General features: G+C 37.2%; 1 protein-coding gene across 17 annotated transcripts in view; it reads left to right on the top strand.

Moving 5' to 3' along the window:
* Positions 1–21095, top strand: part of TUT4 (terminal uridylyl transferase 4) — a 142210-nt gene that overhangs the window by 115773 nt on the left and 5342 nt on the right. For 6 of the 17 annotated variants that reach the window (XM_067007618.1, XM_067007594.1, XM_059037925.2 and 3 more), the window contains 12 exons: positions 311–368; positions 454–557; positions 855–944; positions 3037–3150; positions 7180–7257; positions 7402–7579; positions 7878–7925; positions 8014–8096; positions 14186–14301; positions 15233–15456; positions 16071–16171; positions 19969–20416. In XM_067007618.1, the coding sequence (XP_066863719.1) occupies positions 311–368; positions 454–557; positions 855–944; positions 3037–3150; positions 7180–7257; positions 7402–7579; positions 7878–7925; positions 8014–8096; positions 14186–14301; positions 15233–15456; positions 16071–16171; positions 19969–20416 (1642 nt within the window). Of the gene's footprint in view, positions 1–310; positions 369–453; positions 558–854; positions 945–3036; positions 3151–7179; positions 7258–7401; positions 7580–7877; positions 7926–8013; positions 8097–14185; positions 14302–15232; positions 15457–16070; positions 16172–18241; positions 18350–19968; positions 20417–21095 lie in introns of all 17 variants that reach the window. The other 11 variants (XM_067007605.1, XM_067007635.1, XM_059037981.2 and 8 more) reach the window with 6 other exon arrangements.

Below are 21095 nucleotides of genomic sequence, written 5' to 3' on the forward strand. Positions count from 1 at the left end.
CATTATTCTCCTGTTTTTGTGCTTCTCAAACTTTAATGTGGATGTGAATTACCTGGGAATGTTGTTACTATGCAGATTATGATTCAGTAGACCGGAGTGGAGACTGAGATTCTTCATTTCTATCAAGTTTCCAGGTGTTGGTGATACTGCAGGTCTATGGACCATGTTCTTTGACTAGCAAGGGTATATAGAGCTTCTGGCTGGAGATTTTAAGTGCGAATATTAAATGTCTAGATTAAAATAGAATTTGCGCAAGACCAAGTTGAGTCAGACAAACTTTAATTTATTATTTATTTCTTTTGTTTTTTAGAAATTAAATTGTAAGGAAATAATTGAAAATTTGGCGAAAATTCTTAAGAGACATCCAGGTATGAACTTTAAAACAACAGAAAATTTTTTTTAGTTTTATGAAAATTATTTAACCTAGTGAAGTTTGTTTTTTTTTTAAATCAGGTTTAAGAAACATTTTGCCTATAACTACTGCCAAAGTGCCTATAGTAAAATTTGAACACAGACGAAGTGGTTTAGAAGGTGATATCAGTTTATATAATACATTGGTAAGTTTCACTGTCCATAAAGACCCAGGTATGTTTACAGTTGTCATTTTAAAAGTTTACAGATCACTGACTGTACCTTTATGTTTAAAACTTACAAATGTGGTTAGTATAGGGAAAAAAAAAATAGTCATCTTAACATTTCCTTCAGATTGAAGGTTAATTTTTGCTTGACTCATTTACAGGTATTTTAAGTTTAACATTTATATATATTCTATGTGGAGTTTATCTTTTTAGCTGATCTGTAAGTTTAATTTTAATAAATTTGAAATGCTTTCAAATGTGTAATTTATTTTTCAGGCTCAGCATAACACAAGAATGCTAGCTACATATGCAGCTATTGATCCTAGAGTACAGTACTTGGGATATACTATGAAAGTGTTTGCTAAGGTATTTATGAAAAAGTTAATGATCTGCTTTGTTATAATACTCATGATATTAAAGTAAAACATGCTGATGTCAGACTTGTGACAAATGTTTTCTCAGTTTTGTTTACCTGAGCTTTTAAGAAGAAACTGTCAATATTAAATGGTTTAAAGTTATACCTTTCAGAGTAGGGTGATCCTTAGTTTTTTTCTGTGTTTGCTCTCCTCTTATAGGTAACATTCTAGTAAATTTCTCATAGTATAGTTTCTCAATGCAGTAATCATTTCCAACCCTAGGCATGGGAGTTGGCATACCACCCTAGTTAAAAAGCTCTGGGTTGGGCTTCCCTGGTGGCGCAGTGGTTGGGGGTCCGCTTGCCAGTGCAGGGGACACAGGTTCGTGCCCTGGTCCGGGAGGATCCCGCATGCTGCAGAGCTGCTAGGCCCGTGGGCCATGGCCGCTGGGCCTGCGTGTCTGGAGCCTGTGCTCCGCAGCGGGAGGGGCTGCAGCAGTGAGAGGCCCGCGTACCACAAAAAACAAAAACAAAACCAAAAAAAAGCTCTGGGTTAGGAAATCTGGTGTTTGGGTTTAGTGGTAAATTTTTCTGGCCAAAGCAATACCAATAAAACCTAATGTTTCCCCTATTATAACACTTAAAATACTGAATTATGTTTTCTTGGTTGTTTTGCTAAGTGAGTAAACTCCATGAGGGTTGAGGCCTCTGTATCTTTATTTCAGTGTAGTGCCTGCTTTATGGTAGGTGCTCAGTAAATAGTTAAATTTGTGAATGTGTTGGTGGAAGGGTTTTAGTAGGTGAGTAACTTGGTTACATTTTCATTTCATAAAGCCGACTCTTCCAAAAGGGAGACATATTTGCTTTGATGTTCCTATACATGTCGTTATGGACAGAGTCATCTTAGAAAAGGAAAGAATCCAGCCACATACTACAAATCATTTGATACAGCTAGTCTTCTACATTCACCTCACAGAATAACTCCAACATGACAGTTCCTTACTCTCATTGAGTTTGGGTAATGAAATCAAGTGGTTCATGTCAGAAAAATCATTCCTCTCCCTTTATATAATATCAGCTAAAGCTTTACTCAAGGGAAGTCTCTGAGGATTCTTTCAGGGTTTTTTTTTTAATTAAAAAAATTTTTTTGAATAGCCAACGTACGTATTCATGTGGTTCAAAAATTAAAAGGTCTAATGGGATTTATGGCAGAAAATCTTCCTTCCACATCTGTCTGCTAGCCAACCTTTGCTTCTTCTTAGAGGCAAACAATGTTAAACGTTCCTCTGTATCCTTCCAGAAATAAATTATTCCAGTGCAAACAAATGCATAAATTTCCTGCCTCTTTTTATTATAGGTATAAACACACTGAAAACACTGTCTTGTACTTTGCTTTTTTAACTGAGCAATAAATATTGGAGATTATTTCCTATTAGTATACTGAGAGGTTTTTTTAATGGCTACATACTATTCCATTGTGTGGATAGTCATCAGTTTTTTAAACCTGTATTTTACTGATGAGTTTTAAGTGCTTTCTCATATTTGCTATTAAAATAGTGTTACAACAGAAATTTTGTTTAGTCATTTCACATGTTTCTTGACATATTTGCAGGATAAATTCTTAGAATAGAATTGATACATTAAGGGAGATGTGCTTTTATAATTTTGATATTGCCAAATTATTCTTCATGATTTTTTTTTTTTTTTTTTTTTTTGCGGTACGCGGGCCTCTCACTGTTGTGGCCTCTCCCGTTGAGGAGCACAGGCTCTGGATGCGCAGGCTCAGAGGCCATGGCTCATGGGCCCAGCCGCTCCACGGCATGTGGGATCTTCCCGGACTGGGGCACGAACCCGTGTCCCCTGCATCAGCAGGTGTACTCTCAACCACTGCGCTACCAGGGAAGCCCCTTCATGAAATTTATGCTACTGTATCCTCTTTAATGTTTGAGTACCTGTTTACCCATATCCTCTATAACAGCTTGTTATTGAACTTTTGGGTATTTGACAGTTTGATGGGTTTAAAAAATGGTGTCTTAAGGTAGTCAATACTTCTGCATGGAATAAGATTCTGAAGTTTTATTTTCAATCATTATGTTTTTTTAGCGATGTGACATTGGAGATGCTTCCAGGGGAAGTTTATCTTCATATGCTTATATCCTTATGGTGCTGTACTTTCTGCAGCAGAGAAAACCACCTGTTATCCCAGTTCTACAAGAGGTAAATGTTTAAGAAACTATAAAGGCATTTCTGTGTAGGTGTATACACTCTAAATATAGTAGATCTTGCTCAGTTCATGAGATCATGAAAGATTTTTCCATCATGGATATCCTAAGTTTTCTTCTTTCATTAATGGTTTAATCAAATAATGAACCTTTTTGAAAAGCTTATTATGGGAGAATATAGACTACCAAAAGACTACTAGATGAATAGAACTATTGAATATCTTTTGCAACATTTTTGTATTTCACAGTCTTAGAATGCTGCCAATGATTATGAAATTTGTAGCCATTCATGAACTTACATATTATAGTCTCTCAGATGCAAATATGTAAGTTTCTATTTTTCAGAGTATTCTCCCTCCTCCTGCTTGGCAATGAAGTTTGATTTATTCCTATATATACTTTGGTCAACTTTGTGAATTTTGGTTGAGAAAGAAACACAAGGAAATTCTTCCTTATCTCTGTAAGGTCATGTTAATTGCATTAAGCATAAGAATGTACATCAAAAGAAACAGATTATACTCATATTTACTCAGATTTGGTGACTCATAGAGTCTCTTTTTGTAGTCAGTTTATACTCTCTAAGATAGATACAAAGGTGTCTTTAATCATCCATCTGTTCCTCCTCATTCTTGGCACAAAGTGGATTTGCAAGCATTGGGGTGGATCAGGTTCTAATTTCTTAGGTAGGTGGTTATTTTGAGGTAGGTGAGAAGCATCAGAATTGTTTGGAAAATCACATATTCTGATTTCACATAAACTTTGATAGTCATGGCAAAGAAGAGTATCACAAAATAGCAAGCCATATGTGCATGTCAGATGGCCTTAGTAAGTTTTTAAAAGTTCTAATGAATGCCATGTGGTTTTAGCAACATTTCTTTCCCTCTTTTAAACAAACAGTGGGAGAGAAATAAAAAATTTAAACGTCCTTTCCTAACAGAAAAATTTAAGTTGCTTGAATCTGTGTTGAGTGATGTTTGTTTTTTAACAAGGTTGTTCACTATAGGATATTTAAAACTTTGCATGAATTAATTAGGCCTGCAAAGGCCAAGATTACTTCTCTGTATTAGTCTGATTGTTGTTAAGGCTTTAAACTTGGGGATCTTAAGCATAATTGTCCCAGTAATATTATAGCAGCCATTTGCTATAATTTGCTGTGACTTTGATAGAATACTGTGATTAACCCAAATGGAACACAAATTTTGTTTTCATTGTGGTTTGTCTCTGTTCTCTCATTATGTTACCCATGGATGAGGAACCATTGAGGCAGCATGATATAATGGAAACAGCGGTCAGAGCATGATTTTGGAGCCAGAGATAACTGGTCTGAATCCTAATTTTGACATGTGGCCTTCAACAAGCTGCCTGACTGCCACTAGTCTGAATTTTATCATCAGCAAAAATGTAATAATAGTAGTATTATTTCAGTGTTGATATAAGGAACAGAGACATCAAATGCCTTTGAATGTAGTAGATGCTAAAGTAGGAGTTTATAAATGGTGGTTGCTCTTATTATTACTTTTATTATTATTATTATCATTAGCAGCTTTATTAACATTATTATTGGAAAAATGTAGGTAGGATTGCTATGGCCAACTTCAAGAACTGTTCCATTATCTACTTAACAGACAGTGATTGATGAAATGAGAGACAGTCCATGGGATGTTTTCCATCATAATGAGCTCTGATTGTGGGGGGCTTTGTGATACATATGAACTGATGATATATGGATTTTTGCTTCTGGCCTTTTTTGCTTGTCATATGGGACCCCTTGTCCATTGCTCTGGCATCATTTAAGTATTGATCATTGGCATCGATCAACTTTTAAGGGTAAGGATATGTTTAATGAAGCTGATGATCTTTGACTCCATTTGTAATTGAACCTAAACTTTAAGTGACTGGGTGTAATAAGTAAAGCTCTGCTTATTGATCAACAATACAGAGTTCTTTAGGTCAAAAGGAGCTTTCCTAAGCAGAATGATTTTGCTGTATTCCAGCAATCATCATAAGTAAAAGTAAATTTTCACATAAAAATTAATACTAAGAGAGGATTAGGGAGTGTTAGTGTCACTTGATATTATGAACTATGTTTTCATAGCTTGTATCAGCTTAAAAATCGCAACTGAATGGATGAACCTTGAAGACATTATGCTAAGTGAAATAAACCAGTCACAAAAGGACAAATACTGTATGATTCCATTTATAGGAGGTACCTAGGGTAGTCAGATTCATAGAGACAGAAAGTAGAATGGTGGTTGCCAGGGGCTGGAGGGAGAGAGGAGTGGGAAATTATTGTTTAATAGGTTCAGAGTTTCATTTGTATAAGATAAGAAGAATTCTATGGATGGATGGTGGTGATGGTAGCACAACAATGTGAATGCACTTAATGCCACTGAACTGTACTCTTAAAAATGACTTAAGATGGTAAACTTCATTATGTGTGTTTCACCACTACTAAAAAAAATATAATTTAAATATAGCAGTAGATATATATATGGCTTATTTTATATATAAAATACCATAATAAAATAAGAAAATAAATATGGAAATGTACAGGGTCACTCCTTGTACAAACTTGTTTGGTGAGGTTTTAGAGAGAAGGCTTGAGTGCTTAAGTAGAGGATGATTGCTGTTGAGAGAAAGAAAAGAGAGAAACAGAAAGAGAAGGTAAATGTGTTGTGTGTGTGCAAAAGAAAGAGAGGATAGTATTAGTACTTCTAAGGGCTGAAACAGAGTGGAGAGTTAGGCACTATGAAACATGAGAGTTCATTAAAACAGGTGGCAAATCAGTGATTAAATGCCCTCCAAAGCCCACAGGTCCAGTTTACTGTGTTATTAGCCAACGTAATTGGGTTTGGATGTTGGTTGTTTCTCAAAAGTAAGAATTCTGTTAAAGTAACCAAGGTCTAAAGAGGCAGCTTGTATAATAGCATCTTAATCTATGAAGGAGCCATGGGGGCCACCTTATCTAGTGGTTATAAAATATGTTTTGGTAAGCTCTAGGAGCTCAATAGTGTATGTGTGAGGAGTGGAGGAAGGGAAAAGATAAGGTATAGTTTTCTCCACTCAGGCTTTTATCAGAGTACCTCTGTTTTTATGTTTTACATATTGAACTTACAGGAAGGTTCCATTTTAGGAAGGGGTTCTACAGCTTAAAAGAAAAATAAAATTTGAAGAAAACTGACCTAATTAAGCTAATCTCTTATTTTCATTGGGAAAACTGAGGATTTGGAAGGATAATTGTCTTGTCCAGAATCACTACTTGGCAGGACTAAGACTAGAAATGAGGTCTGCTGACTCTGAACTTATTCCAACTTTTTACTTTATTGCATCTCTTTCTTAAAACTCCTATAGAAAATAAGTCTCAAAGTTGCTTGTAGAGGTCAGTTGTGCCTGTACAGTCATCTTGTGGAATTCTTCTAGTAAAGTAGCATTACCTTCCCCCCTTTCCTTAGGACAGTGAATTACTATTCATAATTAATTATGACGATTTCATGATCTTTATCAAAATGTCAAGGAAAGCTACCTAATTTTCTGTTTTAAGAAAATCAGTGTCCCGGCCCTTTTCAACCTCATCTGTTACAGATAACTGATTAAAGGTACTAGAGCCCTTCCCCACAACAAATAGCTTCTTCGATTTCCTTTAAGATGTACAATCAATAAGTATTATCTCTTATGTATTTCTGTGTCTGTGATCCTTTGATGAAAATGCTATTTTCATCTGCTTTTTCTTTAGTTTTTCTTCATTAAACTTGGGCTGGATGTGTTTTGATACCCAAATAGATAATATCAAATGTATCGTTTGGAGAGTCTGAGGTTCTTAAGATATCCTTTCCCAGCTTTGGTCTTTCAGATACATTTTATTCATTGATAACTTGACATCAGATTATACCATCTTGACATGTTCTTTTTGGAATAAGTGTTTCACTATGTCTATTATAGGTAAATTCTAAAATGATATGAGGGTATTTAGGCTTTTGGGTTGGATGGCTTGAAATCTAATAGTAAAATTGATTTTTTAATGCAGATCTTTGATGGAAAACAGATTCCACAGAGAATGGTTGATGGATGGAATGCTTTTTTCTTTGATAAAACAGAAGAACTGGTAATTTTTTCATAGTTTTTATGTTATGGAATGCTCACTGATGCATGTTAGGATTTGCATAATTTAATTTAATAATTTTACTTGGACTTGGGGGTCCATATTTTGGAAAAGTATAGACATGTCTCTCTTTTTTCTCACCTGTAGAAAAAACGTTTACCTTCACTTGGAAAGAACACAGAAACATTGGGAGAGCTTTGGTTGGGACTGCTTCGCTTCTATACTGAAGAATTTGATTTCAAAGAATATGTAATTAGCATTCGGCAGAAAAAGCTATTGACAACTTTTGAGAAGCAGTGGACATCCAAATGCATTGCTATTGAAGGTAATCATTCAGCTGATATTAGTTCAGGAACAACACAAAACAGAGCAAAACAGAACAAAAAGCCAGAGTTTTATTTGGCCAGTGAAACTGAGGGGAAAACTGAAACACATTAGAATTTGGAAGATTCTTTCTCTTCGTTTTTATCAGTTTCCATCCTTTAATCTATATTATAAAGGAATAATTTTCTGACTTTGATGGTCTGAGTTATGTAGTGTTAAACTCTAGTTATGGCTACTAACTATATTTATGTTACAACGAGCATAATTCTTAAATAAAAAATAAAATATTTCTTTTCTAGACCCTTTTGATTTGAATCATAACCTTGGTGCTGGAGTTTCTAGAAAAAGTAAGTTTTAAATATAGAAATCCCCTACTTTTAAAGCTCTTACACATTAAGGTCTGCATCTTTATTGTTTTTCTTCTTTCTTCAATAGTGACCAATTTCATCATGAAAGCATTTATCAATGGAAGGAAACTTTTTGGTACCCCCTTTTATCCACTCATTGGCAGAGAAGCTGTAAGTTTACATAATTTGAATTCTGAATCTTTTCTTTTTCCTTATAGAACTTTTTTTTTTTTTTTTTTGTAGTACAAGAAACCTAATCCTCTTCCAAGCTGGTGTTAGGAATAGGGAAAGAGAACTCCATTTTTTCTTTCTTTTTAAAAAGTATTTATTTATTTGGCTGTGCTGGGTCTATTTGTTCTTATTGCACTTATCATAGTCTATAGTGAGATATATATTTGCTAAATTTTGTTTATTTATTTAATCTATTTGTTAAATTCTGTATCCCCCACTAGACTATATAGCTCCATGAGGACAGGGCCCACGTCTGTAAGGTTCACCATCGTATTTCCAGTGCCTGTCATAATTTCTGGCACATAGGATGCATCAAATAAGCATTTGTTGAACAAATGAGGGTTGGATAGTCAAGACTCAAGATCCTTTAATTTTGAATTTGAGGTTCTGCCTACTGCCTCTCTTCTGTCTCTAGAAAACTTGATGAAAATATAAACAGAGAGGTTAACACTGAAGTAATACTTTATTTGCTGATTCTGCTTTAATTTTGGTGTAGCCCTTGGTAAGTTGAATTAGATAGCATGGAACTAAGAGGATTCTTTTTGCCTGAAATGGGTGGTGTAGTGTCTCCCATTCCTCTTGGTCTTACTGTGGTTTTGGGTTGCTTTCTAATGGGAGGATGTCATAGTTTTCACAGTGAAAGAAACCAGAAGAAATCTCAAAAGAGAAACCAGGTCTCTATTTTTGCATAATGAATATCCTTGATCTTGTTCAGTCCAGTTTCATCACTCTTTCTTAGGGTGTGGGGTAAGAAAAGCAGAAAAAGTCTAGAGCTTTTTTCCCGTGGAACATTTTTGATAGTCCTGCCTAATATGGGGTGAGGGTGATAATAATTATAATGGAAATAAAATAATAGGAAATTTGAAACAATACAAAATTCTTGCAGGAACAAAATGTCTAACAAAAGGAAAATACAACAATAATTTTACTAACATATTAATTAAAATCGCAGTAAAAGAAAAGCACAGTCAGATCACAACAAATCTGGTGATGCACTGATAAAGCATTTTACCTGAAAATTGTAGTAATTCTATTTGTGTGTGTATGTACATATGTTTGGTAGGAACCTGGCAGTTTCATGCAGTCAGACTTTGTAGTAAAATACTAATGTAGCGTCCTCAGTAAATTGGAAATGTGCTAATTTAGCCTGTGAATACAAAATTTTAGTAACTCTTAATTATTCAGTATGTTATAAGTAGTCCTCATAGATATCAGTCTTTGGTCTTGAATGTGATTTGGTGTAAGAATCAAACATCAGTTTGGAGCCTATCACAAAGGGCCTGTGGATCTGCCAATCATCTTTTAATCTACTTTATTCTGTTATAAAGTCAATATGTGGTGGTATTTTATAGCTTGAATATACCAGTTTATTCTCCTTTGATGGACATTTAGGTTGATATCAGTGTTATAACTGATATAGTAGAAAAATAACCTTGTTACATAGTCTTTCATGCTTATATTTTCCATAGCAAAGTTTATTCTTTCACCACATATTTACTGAATTCCTACCATGTACCTATTTCTCTGTTATGTACTAGGATTATAACAGTATACAAAGTAGATGTGTTTCATCCCCTTAGATTCTAATGAAGATGAAGACAAGTATATTTTCTGTTCTTTCACCTTTCTTGCTCACTCGAACATTCCCACTTCAACTATTCTTCTGTTCACTAGGTCCTCCGACATATTGACAAATTTTTCCCAGTCTATCAGCTATCTACTGTCTTCATTTTTTTCCCCCATTCAAAAAGATTCCCTGGTACCTCCAGCATATACCTTATATTCCTTTGTATCATTGTCCTTCTTTTGCACCATTATGTGTTCAACCTTAATATGAACTCAACCATCTACTGTCTCTCTATGCTTGGGCTAAGCACTGATGGAAAAAAATCTTAAAGCTAGGCAGTTTTAAAATTATTATTTTTTCTTTTGCGGTACGTGGGCCTCTCACTGTTGTGGCCTCTCCCGTTGCAGAGCACAGGCTCCGGATGTGCGGGCTCAGTGGCCATGGCTCACGGGCCCAACCGCTCCGTGGCATGTGGGATCTTCCCAGACTGGGACACGAACCTGTGTCCCCTGCATCGGCAGGTGGACTCTAAACCACTGCGCCGCCAGGGAAGCCCTAGGCAGTTTTATTTATATAGCACAACTATAAATTAATGTTCATCAGCCTCAACTGGACTTTCAATACTATCTGACATTCTTACTACATTTCTTTAGTTACCAGTGTCTCGCGATTCAATAAGAACTATTTCAGATTTTATTTATTTTACTCAAAATTCAGTACCCATTTCGCTTTGTCCCATCTTTCTTCTCTGCCTTTCTCACGCTTACTTACATGTTTTCCCTTTGAGACAAAGATGATATTAGATACATAGATACTCTTTCAACTTTCTGCTACCAGATCTATAACTGCTTACATCTTCAGATATCTCTTCTTTTTTATTTTTAATTATTTTTATTTTTTTGCGTTACGTGGGCCTCTCCCATTGTGGAGCACAGGCTCCGGATGCACAGGCTCAGCGGCCATGGCTCACGGGCCCAGCCGCTCCATGGCATGTGGGATCCTCCCGGACTGGGGCACGAGCCCGCGTCCCCTGCATCAGCAGGCGGACTCTCAACCACTGCGCCACCAGGGAAGCCCTCTCTTCTTTTTTAAAAATTTCATTTCATTTTGGAGCACATAGTTGATTAACAGTGTTCCATTAGTTTCAGGTGTACAGCCAAGTGATTCAGTTATACATATACGTGTATCTATTCTTTTTCAAATTCTTTTCCCATTTAGGTTTTTACAGAATATTGAGCAACGTTCCCGTGCTATACAGTAGTAGGTCCTTGTACAGATACATACAATTGGTTATCTATTTTAAGTATAGCAAAGTGTACATGTCAATCCCAAACACCCAATCTATCCTTCCCCCCGACCCTTCCTTCCAGGTAACCATAAGTTCTGTAAGTCTGTGAGTCTATTTCTGTTTTGTAAATAAGTTCATTTGTATCATTTTTTAAAGAATCTGCATATAAGCAATATCATATGATACTTGTCTTTCTCTGTCTGACTTACTTCACTTAGTATGATCTCAAGGTCCATCCATGTTGCTGCAGATGGCATTATTTTGTTCTTTTTAATGGCTGAGTATTATTCCATTATATATATGTACCACAACTTCTTTATCCATTCATCTGTTGATGGACATTTAGGTTGCTTCCGTGTCTTGGCTATTGTAAATAGTGCTGCAGTGAACATTGGGGTACATGTATCTTTTCAAATTATGTTTTTCTTTGGATATATGCCCAGGATTGGGATTGCTGGATGATATGGTAGCTCTATTTTTAGTTTCTTAAGGAACCTCCATTCTGTTCTTCATACTGGCTGTACCAATTTACATTCCTACCAACAATGTAAGAGGGTTCCCTTTTCTCTACACCTTCAGCAGCATTTATTGTTTGTGGGTTTTTTATGATAGCCATTCTGACCGGTGTGAGGTGATACCTCGTTGTAGTTTTGATTTGAATTTCTCTAATAATTAGCAATGTTGAGCATCTTTTCATGTGCCTCTTGGCCATCTGTATGTCTTCCTTGAAGAAATGTCTATTTAGGTTTTCTGCCCATTTTTTGATTGGGTTGTTTTTTTAACTTATTTTATTTTTGGCTGCGTTGGGTCTTCATGCTGTGCATGGGCTTTCTCTAGTCGTGGTGAGCGGGAGCTACTGTTCGTGGTGGTGCATGGGCTTCTCACTGCAATGGCTTCTCTTGTCACAGAGCATGGGCTCTGAGTATACAGGCTTCAGTAGTTGTGGCTCATGGGCTCTAGAGCTCAGGCTTAGTAGTTGTGGCGCATAGGCTTAGTTGCTTCATAGCATGTGGGATCTTCGCGGACCAGGGCTCAAACCTATGTCTCCTGCATTGGCAGGTGGATTCTTAACCACTGCACCACCAGGGAAGCCCCTTGATTGTTCGTTGTTTTGATATTGAGCAGCATGAGCTGTTCGTAAATTTTAGAGATTAATCCCTTGTCGGTCACATCATTTGCAAATATTTTCGCCCATTCTGTGGGTTGTCTTTTCATTTTGTTTATGGTTTCCTTTGCTGTGTAAAAGCTTTTGAGTTTCATTAGGTCCCATTTGTTTGTTTATTTTTTTATTTCTGTTACTCTAAGAGATGGCTTCGAAAAGGTATTTCTGTGATTTATGTCAAAGAGTGTTCTGCTTATGTGTTCCTCTAAGAGTTTTATATAGTATCTGGTTTTACATTTAGATCTTTAATCCTTTTTTTTGTGGTATGCGGGCCTCTCACTGTTGTGGCCTCTCCCGTTGCGGAGCACAGGCTCTGGACGTGCAGGCTCAGCGGCCATGGCTCACGGGCCCAGCCACTCCACAGCATGTGGGATCTTCCCAGACCGGGGCACAAACCCGTCACCCCTGCATCGGCAGGCAGATTCTCAACCACTGCGCCACCAGGGAAGCCCTAGATCTTTAATCCATTTTGAGTTTATTTTTGTATATGGTATTAGGGAATGTTCAAATCTCATTTTTTTACATGTAGCTGTCCAGTTTTCCCAGCACCATTTATTGAAGAGACTGTTTTTCCTCCATCATATAGTCTTGTCTCCTTTGTAATCGATTAATTGACCATAGGTCTGTGGGTTTATTTCTGGGGGCTTTCTGTCCTGTTCCATTGATCTATATTTCTGTTTTTGTTCAGTACTGTACTCTTTTGATGACTGTAGCTTTGTGGTATAGTCCAGAGTCAGGGATCCTGATTCCTCCAGCTCCGTTTTTCTTTCTCAAGATTGCTTTGGTCATTCAGGTTCTTTTGTGTCTCCATGCAAGTTTAAGATTTTTTTGTTCTAGTTCTGTGAAAAATGCCATTGGTAATTTGATAGGGATTGCATTGAATCTGCAGATTGCCTTGGATAGTATAATCATTTTGACAATATTGATTATTCCAGTTTAAGAAAATGATATATCTCTCCATCTGTTTGTGTCATCTTTGATTTCTTTCATCAGCATCTTATAGTTTTCGTAGGACAGGTCTTTTGTCACTATAGGTAGGTTTATTCCTAGGTATTGTATTCTTTTTGATGTGATGGTAAGTGGCATTGTTTAATTTCTCTGTCTGATCTTTTGTTGTTAGTGTATAGAAATGCAAGAGATTTCTGTGTATTAATTTTGTATCCTGCAACTTTACCAAATTCATTGATGTGCTCTAGTAGTTTTCTTTTTTCTTTTTTTTTTTTTTATCCCTGACATTAGATAGATTTAAAGAAGAAATCAAAGAGTGCTAAGTGGACATGTTCTCTTGCCATCCAAAGATATGGGTACTATCAGGACAAAATACTCTGTGATAGTGCAAAACTGAGGTAAACCTTAGAAGCATAAGCAAGGTAGTAGGATAAAGCAAAAATGAGCCTGATTCTTCTAAGACTTGGGAAAATGATTTAATTCTTATTGGCTCTGTACAGTCTTTTTAGGTATATTCTACTATGTATAGTAAATGTTATATATTCTTGAAATATTGAATGTAAATCCAATGATATTTTAAATAAACCAGAGGATTGATTTCTTTACATAGAGCTCTTGTAAAGGGACTGATTCCTTTCTGGAAGTAGCCTGGTAGGGCAGAAAACATGAGCTTTGTAATCAGGCAGACATAGCTTTAAATCCTTTATCTGCTACTTACCAGCTTTTTTCTGTGGGCAAACGACTTGAACTTTCTGAGCCTCAGTTTACTCATCTATAAAATGAGCATGGAAATAATATCTACTTTCATTGAGGTATTACACAAAGATGCTACAGATGAATGAGAAAATAATGTGGATGTGTAGTGGTTAGTACTGTTAGCAGCTGTGATATTGATGATGATAATTCTGAATCTTGTTTTCATATCATGGTTTTAGTTCAGTGAAATATTTGTTGATATTTATTTCCTTTTTCAAAAAATCACTTTTGCGTCTTGGTCTCCTTTCCATTTGGATTCAAAAGTTTATAGTGATTTTTTTTCTAGTCAAGTTGTATTTTCTCCCTAGGAGTACTTCTTTGATTCCAGAGTACTAACAGATGGAGAACTGGCTCCCAATGATCGATGTTGCCGTGTGTGTGGAAAAATAGGTCACTACATGAAAGACTGCCCTAAAAGGAGAAGGTTGGCAAATGATTATGTATCAACATAGCAGGGAAAATAAATGTGAGACAAATTGAAGCTATGACTGTGTTCAGAAATGTTTAAGTTGAGAAAGTTCAGGGCTTTCAGTTGAACCTTTAGGTCAATATATGTTTGAGTGGCATTTTGTGAAAGAGTGGGATTTATTTCTGGTACAGTGGTGTCTCATGATGTTTATTTGTTCATTTATTCATTAATTCACTCAGGTTTTATTTTTAACTGAAGAAGCATTTATTAACACCTACTGTGTGCTGGAAACTGTGCTAGAATCCAAGGGGAAGAAAAGACCAAAATATGGGGTTCTTGCTGAGGACCTCACAGTTATGAAAACCAATAATTAAAATATAATTAATTGAATCTTTGAGGTATATGCTGTGAGATATGCCTATATAATATTTACCTTAAGGAATATACATCCTCTGTGCCCCCTAAAAATATATCTATGAAACATACTGTATTATGTTCTATATACTATGTTAATAGGCCAGGATAAATTACCCTTCTTTAGTCATCAAGTCTTGCCTAATATAAAGAGCTTAGAACTTTTCAGACAGAGTAAACTCCTAGTTTCCATCACTGCTATTTGTTAAATTTAGAGAAGACACTTACCTTCTCTAAACCTCAAGTGTCTTCCTCTATAAAATGGAGATAGTAAATACCAACCTCTAAGGATTGTTACAAGATTAAAATTTGATACTAAACATTAAAAACTGATATTGTATTGCAAAACTACTAGAGTACCCAGTTTCTGCCATATGAGTAGGTGTGCTATAAATGTGAGAACCCTTGCCTTCAAAATGATGCATGAAACAATGGGCACATTAATCCCTTTATTGTGAGACTCTTGTATAGTTTAGTTTGTTCTATAGTTCATTCATTTTATAAGTCCCTAGCCCCACATTATTGGTATCAGCAGTTTACTGTTTAGACTAAAGAAGAAAGACAGTGAAGAAGAGAAGGAAGGGAATGAAGAGGAGAAAGACTCCCGAGACCTTCTTGACCCCCGAGACCTCCACGACACTCGAGACTTTAGAGACCCCAGAGACCTCAGATGTTTTATCTGTGGAGATGCAGGACATGTGCGAAGGGAGTGCCCAGAGGTCAAGCTGGCCCGTCAGAGGAATAGCAGTGTGGCAGGTAAATAGAAAAGGCTAAAAATAGTTTCAGGTGGAAATAAAGTCATTTATGTTGGTGTCATTCTAAGGACCCTGATTATTCTCTATTCTAAACATAGCTGTATGATTTTGGACCTTATAATTTATCAAAGAGAGAGAGATTTTTTCTGGGAACATATAGGAGAAATTATATCTCTTCCCACTGCTTTTATGAGAGAGGGAGATCTGTTCCTGTTATGTATCGTAAGGAATTTCATGAGTTAGAAACCCAAATGAGAGTTTATTGAAAGAAAAAAACAAAATATTTTATAAGTGATGATTTCCAGTTATTCAGATTCTTGTTGCAGAAGTTATTTTCTTAAATAAATATGTTGTCTCCTTTAGAAAAGCAATGACACTTGTTCTTGTTTCCAGAACCAGTATATATATTTTAATGCTCTAAGGATTGAGAAATGGCTTAACAAACAAGAAAAAAAATGAGTTGTTAAAAGTCCTTCACTAACATAATCATAGTTTAAAAGTTCAGGTTTATAAAATCTCAGATTTGAGACTGTTGTACCAAAGAGGAGAGTTTATTGATTGTCATTTCTGTTATTTTCTTTATCTATTGAATTTCTTTTTGATGTCTTCTCTTAGCAGCCCAGCTGGTCCGCAATCTTGTAAATGCCCAGCAGGTGGCTGGTTCAGCCCAACAACAAGGTGATCAGTCTATAAGGACTAGACAGTCCTCAGAATGTGTAAGTACTCTGCCTGCAGATGGGTTGGTCTTGGCAGGAAGATAGTACTAATTTTGGTAGGTGATAGGATCTTTCAGATTGGTAAATACAATCTTCCAGATTACACAGTGCTTTATAGAGGTGTCCTTGCTAGGCACATCAGCTAGAATGAGCATTACTTTTGGAGTAATGTAGATCTGGGTTTATATCTATGGGCAAGCTACTTAACTTCAGTGAACCTGTTTCTTATTTGTAAAATAAGGTAACTACCAAATAAGGTTGTTGGTTGGATTAAAATGAGGTGATAACTTTGATGTTTTAGCTTTTGCATAATGGAAGAATATAAGTACCATTAATTAAAAAGACCCCAAAATTGAGATGTATTAAGAGTTTAGTACTTTTAGGACAATACATGCATGGCACTTCACTTGCTTGAAATTTTGTGTGTCTTCTCATCGCTGATATGGATACCTAGTGAAATATATCCTGTGAAAGATGGAGTATTTAATTAGAGTTCAGATTCACAGGTCTCATATTAACTTTGCTGAGTTGCTTGAACCTTTGTCTAAATCTGTATTCACCTTGCACTTCTTAAATTAATAGTTAAATACTAACTGAATGCTTACTTTAAATCTGACACTATGCTTTTAGTGCTTCACACATTACATTTAATCCTTTGAATGGACATGTGAAGTGGTAGGTATTGGTATGATCAAATTTTACAAATTGGGAAGCTGAGAATAAGAAAAATTAAAAGATTCAAACCCAGGTCTGTGTAGCTTCAAAGCTGTTATCTGTTAAAACATGCTAAATCTGATGTGATCTGTATTTTATTTATTTATTTATTTATTTATTTATTTATTTATTTTTGCGGTATGAGGGCCTCTCACTGCTGTGGCCTCTCCCGCCGCGGAGCGCAGGCTCCGGATGCGCAGGCCCAGCGGCCATGGCTCACGGGCCCAGCCGCTCCACGGCATGTGGGATCCTCCCGGACCGGGGCATGAACCCGCATTCCCTGCATCGTCAGGCGGACTCAACCACTGCGCCACCAGGGAAGCCCTGTGATCTGTATTTTAGAAAAAATTCTTAGAGAATTTGAAGAGCAGCAGTAGGGCTTGTCTTGGAAAAACATTTAGGAGCCCACTAACCCTACCTCAAACATTTGAATATGTACTACTATGGGCCTGATAGTTTCATAAAAGTTATATAATAACATTTATATTAACTAATATTTATTGAATGCTGTGTGCTGTATATGCATTAGTTCTTCCTGTTTCTTATTAAAAAATATTTTTAAAATGTTGAAAAATTATAGAAAATAATAAACATCCATGCACTACCACCAGGTTTTAGCAATTCTTTTTTTTTTTTTTTTTTTTTTTTTTTTTTGTGGTATGCGGGCCTCTCACTGCTGTGGCCTCTCCCGTTGCGGAGCACAGGCTCCGGACGCGCAAGCCTAGCGGCCATGGCTCACGGGCTTAGTTGCTCCGCGGCATGTGGGATCTTCCCGGACCAGGGCACGAACCCGTGACCCCTGCATCGGCAGGCGGATTCTCAACCACTGCGCCACCAGGGAAGCCCTTTAGCAATTCTTAATGCTTTGTTGTTTTTGGTTTATTAAAAAATTACCCACAGTTGACAACCCCTATGCATTCCTCTTGGATGCTGTTCCCATCTTAAAATCTTCCTACCATCCCTTCCTTGCTACTAAAACATATCGACTATTCTGATTTTGGTGTTCATATTTTTGACATATCTTGTTGTAGTTAATCTTCACAAAAACCTCCGATGTAGATTTTATTATTATTTATACCTTGTGGGTGAAGAAGCTGAGATTTAAGTTTCTTGCATGAGGTCAACAGACACTTGGAACCAGAACTTGTATCCTTAGGTTCTGTCTCCAAAACCGGTGCACTAATCACTTTCCTGTGGTGGCCCTAACTTTCATCTTCTGCTTCTAGCACTCACTTTTTTCTCACCTGAGATTTGGGTAAGAGTCTGACTAATGAACATTGCTATTCGGAGGTCTTATAAAGCACTGCAGCTTCAACATGTCTAGAATGTAGCTTATATTTCTTTCCAACTCCCCAGGTTTGCCTCTTCCTCCTGTGTTCTCCATCTCATTGAATGATCCCGCTATCTATCTAGTTTCCTGAACTACTACTCCTCCCTCAGCCTCCATATCCAGTCAGTCACAAGGTCCTGTTGTTTCTATCTGTAAAAAATAGCTTACAACCATTTGCTTCCCTAGCCTACGCAACCATTTCAGATTCCAATTACTTTTTTTTAAAAGGACATGTGTTTTTGTACCTATAACCTTTAATTATGTTGTTCCTTCTAACTGAATCTTCCCTTTTCCTTATCTCTACCCTTTTATCAGACTCTTTTCTATTTATCTTGAGTCTCAGATTAAAGGTCACTTCCTTCAGGAAGATTTCCACTTTCCTTCATCTTATCTTCCCTCCTTCTCCCAAAGTGGGTTTAGGTGTTCCTGCTCTGGGATTTCATTGTATATTATACAGTGTTTATCATAGTAATTATCATACTGTATTGTGATTGCTTATGTAAACTTTATCTGTTCCTCCTCTTTTCCCCCATTGACTTTAAGCTTTATGAGGGCATACATGTTAGTATTATATATAAATATATATATATATATATATTTTTTTTTTTTTTTTTTTGCGGTACGCAGACCTCTCACTGTTGTGGCCTCTCCCATTGCGGAGCACGGGCTCTGGATGCGCAGGCTCAGCGTCCATGGCTCACGGGCCCAGCCGCTCTGCAGCATGTGGGATCTTCGCAGACCAGGGCACAAACCCGTGTCCCCTGCATCGGCAGGCGGACTCTCAACCACTGTGCCACCAGGGAAGCCCCTTTGTTTTTAATACCTAGAACAATGCCCAGTACATAATTTCTTTTAATTGTTTTTTTTTTCTTTTTTATAAAATTACTTATTTTATTTATTTAGTTTTTGGCTACATTGGGTTTTCATTGCTGCCAACAGGCTTTCTCTATTTGTAGAAAGCTGGGGCTACTCTTTGTCGTGGTGCGCGGGCTTCTCATTGCGGTGGCTTCTCTTGTTGTGGAGCATGGGCTCTAGGTGCGTGGGCTTCAGTAGTTGTGGCACACGGGCACAGTAATTATGGCTCACGGGCTTAGTTGCTCCGTGGCATGTGGAATCTTCCCGGACCAAGGCTCTAACCCGTGTCGCCTGCATCATCAGGTAGATTTTTTTTTTTTTTTTTGCGGTCCGTGGGCCTCTCACTGTTGTGGCCTCTCCCGTTGCGGAGCACAGGCTCCGGACGAGCAGGCTCAGCAGCCATGGTTCATGGACCTAGCCGCTCTGCGGCATGTGGGATCGTCCTGGACCAGGGCACGAACCTGTGTCTCCTACATCAGTGGGCGGACTCTCAACCACTGTGCCACCAGGGAAGTCCCCCCAATACTTAATTGACACTCAGTAAATGCTTGTTGAGGAGCTGAATGAAAGTGACTCTGAGATGTTTAGATGCAAATTTCTAGTTAAAATTGGAATTGTGGGTTCTACATGATGGGTATGATGTCTGGACTCTTTTCTTTGGGTAGTAAAAAGATTATGAGTTAAAACCTCTGTGAGAGAGGGTTTGAGAACTTTGGGAAAAACTCTGCCTTCATATAAAATGTGGTTCTGTTATTATTTGTTACTATGTATATCATAGAGTTCTATTTGTAATATTCTAGTAAAATAACTCCATAGTTTATATTTTGATAATCTCTGCTTTTATAAAATTAAGATGTTTGTAAATTAATTTTAAAATATCTTTTTTTTTTCTCTGCAGTCTGATTCACCATCTTATTCTCCTCAGCCCCAGCCATTTCCACAGAACTCTACCCAATCCACTGCCATTACCCAGCCTCCATCTCAGCCAGGATCCCAGTCCAAGCTTGGCCCACCTCAGCAGGGGGCCCAGCCCCCCCATCAGGTCCAGATGCCTATGTATAACTTTCCTCAGTCACCACCAGCTCAGTATTCTCCCATGCACAATATGGGATTGTTGCCAATGCACCCCCTCCAGATCCCTGCCCCATCCTGGCCTATTCATGGCCCAGTGATCCATTCTGCACCAGGCAGTGCCCCCAGCAATATTGGCCTGAACGATCCCAGCATCATCTTTGCACAGCCTGCTGCCAGACCTGTGGCAATCCCTAGCTCCTCTCATGATGGACACTGGCCTCGTACTGTGGCTCCAAATTCCCTGGTGAACAATGGTACAGTGGGAAATTCGGGTAACCCTTCCTTTTCTTCTTTTGTATCTGTCTGTCTGTAGAAAGGTTGGATGATTGGTATTATTGGTTGAACCTGGGAAATAAATGTGAGTAAAAAGATGTCAAGCAGTATTTGTGGAGGGGCAGTACAACATTAGATAAAGGTAAAGAGTATAGGCTGTGGATTCAGACTGCCTGGATGTGAATCCTGTCTCTGCCATTTATTATGTGGCATTGGGCAGTTGTGTAATCTATTTGTGCATTGGTTTCATCTGTAAAATAGGTACATTAATAGCACCTAACTCACAGGGATGTTGTGAATATTAAATGAGGTAATAAACATAAATTTTAGTTATTTGTTATTTTAAATTTTCGCTGCAGTCTTGCTTGGTGTAGGTATTATTAGCATTCATTTTATAGTTGAGGAAATTGAAGGGTTAAATAACTATCATCCTGTCATAATCATAGTAGATCCAGATTTAAACCAGTTTCTTTCTTCAAAACCTGTAATCTTTGCCCTAGACCCTTACTATCTTTCAGTAAGGAGCAATTTTTTAAAAAGAAAAAGATTAGTAGCACTTTGTAGCTTAAGAACGGTTGTTTTTTAACTGATATCTAAGTGATACATATTCTTTGTAGAGCGTGTGAAGAAGAAAAAGAAAATCATATATAATCTCAATTCCTAGACAGAACTGCTCAG

The sequence above is a fragment of the Kogia breviceps genome, chromosome 1, assembly GCF_026419965.1.
Source record: "Kogia breviceps isolate mKogBre1 chromosome 1, mKogBre1 haplotype 1, whole genome shotgun sequence".
Taxonomy (NCBI): Eukaryota; Metazoa; Chordata; class Mammalia; order Artiodactyla; family Physeteridae; genus Kogia; species Kogia breviceps.